This window comes from Camellia sinensis, chromosome 8 (assembly GCF_055761805.1).
Source record: "Camellia sinensis isolate YWXY chromosome 8, ASM5576180v1, whole genome shotgun sequence".
NCBI lineage: Eukaryota > Viridiplantae > Streptophyta > Magnoliopsida > Ericales > Theaceae > Camellia > Camellia sinensis.
Genome location: NC_138968.1, coordinates 108,650,555 through 108,658,116, shown reverse-complemented (window position 1 = coordinate 108,658,116; position 7,562 = coordinate 108,650,555). Strand labels below are relative to the sequence as shown.

At 41.8% G+C, this 7,562-nt stretch overlaps 1 protein-coding gene across 1 annotated transcript; it reads right to left on the bottom strand.

The window, feature by feature from the left end:
- Positions 1–505: 505 nt before the first annotated feature.
- Positions 506–1,510, bottom strand: LOC145797961 (uncharacterized). The gene has a single exon (XM_082885401.1). It carries the CDS (start codon positions 1,508–1,510, stop codon positions 506–508), a length of 1,005 nt encoding a protein of 334 aa, XP_082741527.1.
- Positions 1,511–7,562: the final 6,052 nt, after the last annotated feature.

Sequence of the window (7,562 nt, the reverse complement as noted above, 5' to 3'; positions counted from 1 at the left end):
CGTAGGAGTTGGCCAATTCACAATGGCTTCTATCTTGTGTGGGCCAACAGAAACACCTTCTAATTACATGCCCCCAAAACACCACTTCACGTAGCCAAAACTCGCACTTTTTCAATTTCGTATATAGCTTCTTATCTCGAAGTGTCTGCAGAATTATTCGTAAATGGTTCTCATGTGCGTCCGTGTTTGTCAAATAAATGAGAATGTCATCAATAAACACAACTATGAAATCATCTGGCATGGCTTAAAAACACGGTTCCTTAAATTCATGAAGGCCGCCGGTGCATTAGTGACCCCAAACGACATAACCAAAAATTCATAATGCCCGTATTAGGTGTGAAAAACAGTCTTCTCAATGTCTTCGGCTTTCACCTTTAACTGATGGTATCTAGATCGCAAATCTATTTTTGAAAAGACTTGTTCACCTTGGGGTTGATCGAATAGATCATCGATCCTAGGCAAGGGATACTTGTTCTTTATAGTTACCTTATTGAGCTCCCGGTAGTCAACACATAACCGGAGTGTCCCATATTTCTTCTTGACAAAAAGAATTGGTGCGCCAAAATGAGAAGCGATCTTTATCAAGCAGGTCTTGCAGCTGTATCTTCAACTCTTTCATTTCCGCCGATGACATTTTATAAGGGGCTTTTGAAATTGATTGGGTTCTCGGTACTATATCAATCATAAATCCAATTTCATGGTCCGCTAACTCTCCTGGTAACTCCTCTGGAAAAATGTTCAGAAATTCACGTACCACTGAAATGTTATCAACACACACATCTGCTGGTTGTCCATTCAAAATGCTACAAAAATACCCTCGGCAACCCTTTTGTAGTAGCTTACTTGCTTTCATGGCAGAGATTAAGTACGGCGGTGGAATCACCCCATGTCCCATAATCATAAATTTGGATTGCCCCGGGGGTCGAAATGTGACTTGTTTAGACATACACTCAATAGTCACATGGTATTTACGTAGCCAATCCATCCCCAAAATTATATTAAAATAAGCCATGTCAAGCGGCAACAAATTAGCGGATAACAGAACATCCCTAATAATGATCTCACAGGTAGGATAAATGAATGTACATAACATGGAGCCCCTCGATGGTGAAGAAACACATAACACATAATGTAATGATTCCTTAGGTCGATTCAATTTACTAGCAAAGGTTTCTAACACAAAAGAATGGGTAGAACCCGATTCAAATAATACATAAGTAAAGTGACCATCGATAGGAAATGTACCTGACACCATAGCCTCAGTATTCTGCACATCACCAGGAATAAGAGCAAATACTCTCCCTTGTCTAGCATTGTCTCTGGTATTGGTGGATTTTGCAGCTGTCTTTGTAGTTGGAGCTGGAGTTGAGCCGGCTGAACTTGTAATAGTTCTATTCCCATTTTGCCGGTCCCTTTGAGGGCAATCTCTTGCTAAATGTCTCGTTTTTCCACACTTGAAGCAAGCCCCAGTTACCCGATAACAAGTCCCGCGGTGCTGTAGACACCCCATTTTTGACCGTCCTCGAGACTTGGTTGTGCTTGCAGGGCCATCCAGCCACAAGTTCGATTGCTCGTCGGGTGCTTGCAGGGTGAGCATATTCCTTTTTTAGGCTTTTATTTGTATCCCACTTTGGCCATCCTTGCATATTGTTTTAGGCCTTGCTTTCAACTGAAAAAAGTTCTGTATTTAAGTGCTTTTGATGATTGTTTAAGGCCTCTTTGGTGTTAAGGGTGTTCTACCCTCTTGTTTTCCTTGTTTGGCCTTGTTTTGAGCCATGCCTTAAGGCCTTTGTGTTGGTCTTTGTTTGGCCTCTTAGCCACTAAAATTCAGTGGATTTTCAGTGGTAAGCTTGTGGTTTTAAGGCCTCAAATCAAAGGGGGGTCCCCCCTCTCTCTTTTTGTTTTGTTTGCTTGAGTTTTTAGCCTATCAAAGGAGCATGCATCTCTATACTTTTGAGGCTTAGTTCAGGCACTTTTTGGTGACTTTTAGGACCTGCCTTAGCTCTGTCCATGGCTGGTTTGGTCACCTTGTGCATGCATCTTGTATGTGTAGTGTAATCCCATTTGTGACTCATCAAAGTAGCATGTCTTGCTAGCATGTATTGGCCCCATTTCAATGGGTTTTTGATCATCATTTGACATCTCATGACTCTGTCTAAAGCTGGTTGGGTGGTCTCTTGAGTGGCTCATGTACTTGTAGAACAAATCTTGCTTACTAGTTTTGTATGCATGAGGTTTTAGCTCATCATTCTAGCATATTTTGGCTATGTTCCAGCATGATTTTATTCATATTTTGGGCTATCTTAGGACTGTTTTGGGCTGCCATGGTCATATCACTCATGCTTTGTATAGCTATGGTGTAAATACTTTGACTAGTCTTGAGTTTTGAGGGAGCTTGCATGATTAACTTGTGATGTTTGCATGCCTTGGCATCATTTGAAGTGTTATATCAGTGCATATTTCATAGTCATACACTTGCCTTTGTCATGCTTTCAATGCCTTGAAGAGTTGGTGTTTTATGCCTCATGAACGGATCATTGTGCATGCCTCTATGCTTAGGTCTTTGGGATGCCATCTCAGTAGGTTTTTGGGGCTTATTTTGACATGATGTAACTCTGTTTTATGTTGTCCAAGTCATGCCATCTTTGGTTTTAATAGGTGTAGTGTAATACCCCTTTTGTAGCCTTGCATGCTTCATGTTTTTGGCCTTGTGTTCTAGCTTATTTTGGCTATGTTCCAGCATGTTTTTAGTCTCACCTTGACCTGCCTTGGGACTGTTTTTGATTCCCTTGCCCCTTTGGGGCTTGCTTTGTATAGCCATGGCTTAATTCCCTTTGCTAGTTTCAAGCTTTGAGCTTTCTTGCATGCCATGCTTGTCTTGCTAGGATGGTTTGGCACCATTCCATGCATGTTTTTAGAATTTATGGTGTTTTCATATATCGATGCTTGTCACTCTTTAAGTGTGCTTAAGAGTCGCATCTTTGTGCCTTAATCCTTGAGCCAATTGGCATGTATGTTTGCCTTGCCTTTTCATACTTTTCATACCATCATTTCAACACTATTGGCCACTAAATTGGGTATGACTGAGGTTTACCCTTTTGGTTTAAGTCCATTGTGTATGCCTTGCAGTTCATCACATTGTGTATGCCATGTTGTATCATTGCATTTGTGTATGCCATGTCCATGGCATTGTGTATGCTAGTTGTCGCATGCATTAGCATTGTGCATACCATTAGCCTTGTTAGGTTGTTCATATTGCATTGCATATTTGCATGCTTAAGTCATATTGCATGTTTGCATGCTTAGGTTGCATTGTGTATGCCATGCTTGTGTTGCATTGTTGTTTGGATTAAGTGTTAATCCGAGCACGAGAAACAAGGGACGTTTCATACTTCAAGTGATGAAATGTGCCTCAATTCTCGGTCGCCGATGCTCTTGATGACACATGATAGAGTTTTAGGCTTTATATGTTTATTTGTGCATTCATTTTACATTGAAATGCACAAGTTGGATCTTTGACCATCATGCATCGAGATGCGTGATTGATGGTCTTGGATCCGATTATGCCTCTCCCTTGATGTTTCGAGGTGATATGGGGGTGGCATAGTGCGTACATACCCTTGGGAGACCCTCATTTTTCTCTATTTTGTGCTCTGCTGCAGCTTGGTGTTGCAGCATTCCAGTGGCCGGCAGTGCCTTGCAGATGGCCAGTAACCCTTCATCCTTGACCGGCAGTGCCTACTCTTGGCCGGTATGGTGGTCGGCAGAAGCTCCCCATGGCCGTTAGGCCACTGGTACACTCCTCAGCATGGTTTTGGTAAGATCCAGTAGCTAGCTCTCAAGGACACCCTACAAGCAGAGCCTCCAAGAGAGCAATCGGAAGGTGTTTCGAGGCGAGAAACCAAGTGCGAGCATGCATCCTTTTTCTTCGTCAAACAAAGCTGGAACAACATTGTTTACTGTTTTTCTTACTTGTTAGTTAGCATTTGGTTTTGTAATCTAATTAGTTAATTTGTTAATTAATTAAGTCTTGTAATAATTAGTAAGTAGATTGCTTATTATTCAATTCGATTATGTAATAGTTAATTAGCTTGATAGTTAGTTAATTAGTTGGTTTGTATTATTCATTCGGACCCTCCGTCGAGAGGGCGAATTGTTGTAATAAGTGTGCATGCGTGTGTGAATGTCTTTTAATCCCACGTCTTTCTCCCTTTTACTTACCTACTTTTGATGGTTAGTTTAGGGTCATTTTCAATTAGCATACTTATGCTTGCATGTGTGCATCATTCATTTGTCTTGCATGCACTGGGCTCAGCACATCATGCTAATTGCATTGTATTTCAAATCCAATTTGAATACATGTTACCTAATTGCATCTCATATGCCACCTTTAGAATAGCCGAGCCTATTTCTAGTTGCATTTTGCCTGTGTTGCATTAGCCATCTTAACATGAAATAGGATCATGCATTGATTACAAACTAGTTTCTGTTTTGGCTCGGAGTACACTGTGAGTGGTTACGCTTTAGGATACTGCATGTGTGTTATTGATTACCATAAAAGCATGCTTACCATGAGGCTAACTGCTTAGTTGATATAATTGCTTGAATGCCTGTGGGTGAAGGTTGGATTGCTTGAATTGGAACAATTCATTGAAATCCTGGATTTAGCCTACTTGCAAGTAGCAAACTCCAAACCATTTTCAAACAAACGGATATGCGATGCTTTGTTCCAACTTAGGCGATCTAGTCTATACTTGTGTGCTGTGCGTGTCACATAGTAATTCTAGGTTAATAACCAGAATAAGAACGCATGTGTTTTTGAAAACAAGATATCATGTTAGTAGCGGCCGATCTTTGATCGGGCGAGCGGGGGTGCTCATTGCATGACCTTCCCCTCTTGTACCCAAGTTCCCGAGCCAAGGCAACTTTGGTGTAATGGACACGTGGCCTTAGGCACGAGTCAGGGTTTCCTAAATTTCCCCCAAAATAAAATATTTAGGTGGCGACTCTGTATCTGGCAAAGCAGTCCATGTTTGGCACTTCTTTATAAAAATCAGTTTTCCAAAACGATTTGTTGAATTTGGACTCTTTGGTGATTTATCGGTCTTGCATTACACTTTGCGAGATCAGATTCAGAACCGCGACATTGAGTCCGAACTGTAGTAGTAGCTCAGAACAAAACAAGATTCATGCCGTCGCAGCGTGGGTATCGGAGAGTTCCCGGGAGCGCGTCTACAGGTGCCTTTTCCAACAATCTGGACAAGTTGGTGCTAATTCACGAGTAAAGGCGGAAGTACTAGAGGTTCCCAAGTTCGGCTTCTTGTTCTGTGATGCTACAAATCCCCTTGGTGCTTGCGCATTCTGTCTCTTCTCCCTCCACTCAAAAGCCTGATTTTGAGCAACTATATTACCTTCAGCCACTATCACCTTTTCCAACATATCGACATTGGTAGGCAATTTCAACACATTAATCTTATCCAGAATCGAGTTCCGGAGTCCTCCTTCAAATTTTTTTGCTTTCTTGTAGTTCGTATCCACCATGTGTGGTGCGTAATGGGCTAACTCTAAAAATTGTGCATCATACTCTGCCACTGTCTTGTTTTCTTGCCTCAAAGTCTCAAATTCTGTCACCTTCTTATTCCGCATGCACTGTGGGAAATACTTATCATAAAAGAGTTCCAAAAATCGAGCCCAAGAGTAGACATCCCCGAACGCCCCGGGAGGAACGAACTCCCGTTCCGTTCATTTGGGGTCACTACAGCTCAGGACTCTCAAATTGTCACGGTTCTAAATCTGAACCAAAGAGTCCAAATCCGGCAAATCGTTTTGAGAAAAAAACAGATTTTTGAAAGAAGTGCCCAACATGGACTGCTTTGCCAGATACAGAGTCGCCACCTAAATATTTTATTTTGTGGGAAATTTAGGAAACCCTGACTCATTGCCTAAGGCCACGTGTCCGTCATCACCAAAGTTGCCTCGGCTCGGGAACTTGGGTACGATTGGGGAAGGTCACTTCGTGAGCACCCCCGCTCGCCCGATCAAAGATCGGCCTCTACTAACCATGATATCTATTTTTGAAAACATTGTGTGTTCATATTCTGGTTATTAGCCTAGATTACTATGTGATGCGCACAGCATACAAGTATAGACTGGATCGCCTGAATTGGAACAAAACATTTCATGTTTGTTTATTTGAAAGATGGTTTGCTACTCGCAAGTAGGCTTAAAATGCAAATTTTGCCACCCTCGGGTGGGCTTAGAAAAGATGGTTTTGCCACTATCTAGTGGGCTTTAAAACAAACAGTTGATGATTTATTCCAATCCAAGTAACCCAACCTTCACCCACAGGCATTCAGGCAGTTATGTCATATAAGCAATTAGCCTCATGGTAAGCATGCTATTCATGGCAGTCACTCACACGCATGCAAGGATGCTAAAGCATAAAACTCACCGAGTACTCCAAGCCAAAAAAGAAGCTCATTAGAAATCCATGCATGATCCTAATTATACAGAAATGCCTAATGCAACACATGCAAAAGTGCAACTATAGTAGGCTCGGCTATTCTAAACATGGCATATGAAATGCTACAGCTAACATGTATTCAATTTGGAATTGAAAATACAATGCATGCAAAACAGATGAATGAATGCAAACATGCTATCATATTGTATGCTAATTGAAACATGCCCTAATCTAACCATCATAAGCGGATAAATAAAAGGGAGAAAGACGTGGGGTTGGAAGACATACAACACACACACGCACACTTATTACAGTCATGCCCTCGCGCAGAGGGTCCGAATAAATATACAGTCCCGAATAAAAGAATAGTACAGTCCAAATAATACAGTCCAAATAATGTACAAATTCCTAATTAATTTACAAATTAACTAAGAAAGCTGTAAAACTGGCGTGCAAGCCAGGGACTGCCTTGATTCTGATGAATGATGTATGTTTAGGCTGCCTTGCGCGAAAATCCACTGGGATGCCCCAATTAGCCTCTGTTTGCACCTGTTCTTGAAATGCGTGCCAAGCTCTGAAAAGTTGTTGATTCTTCATTTTGCTGCAACAGAGAGCAGGAAAGGGGCATGGCAATGTATTTTCACAAATGTATGCATGTCTCGATCCTCGTGCCACCAATCACGCATATCGATGCATGATGGCCGAGGAGTCGAATTGCACAACTCAATATGAAATGAATGCACATGAAAATACAACAAAACCTAACTCCATCATGGATAATCCGGAGTGTCGGTGACTAGGGAATTGAGACACGTTCCGTCACTCGGAGTACGAAATGCACCTCGTTTCCCGTGCCCGGGCTAACTCCTATCCCGAACACGATGCAATGTGCATGACATGCATGAAATGCAACTAAGATACAATCCTAACATACACAATGTTATGGAATGGCATACACGTTGCACGAGGTAACACACAACCGAGCATACACAATGCTATGGATGAAATGGCATACGCAATGCAATAATGGGCTTACACCAACATGAGAGAGCCTCAGCCACACTCACATAGGAGTCCATCAGATGAAAACAAGACAACT

Coding starts and splice junctions, on each gene's coding strand:
- LOC145797961 (XM_082885401.1), bottom strand. CDS start 1,510: ATGGGGTGTCTACAGCACCGCGGGACTTGTTATCGGGTAACTGGGGCT.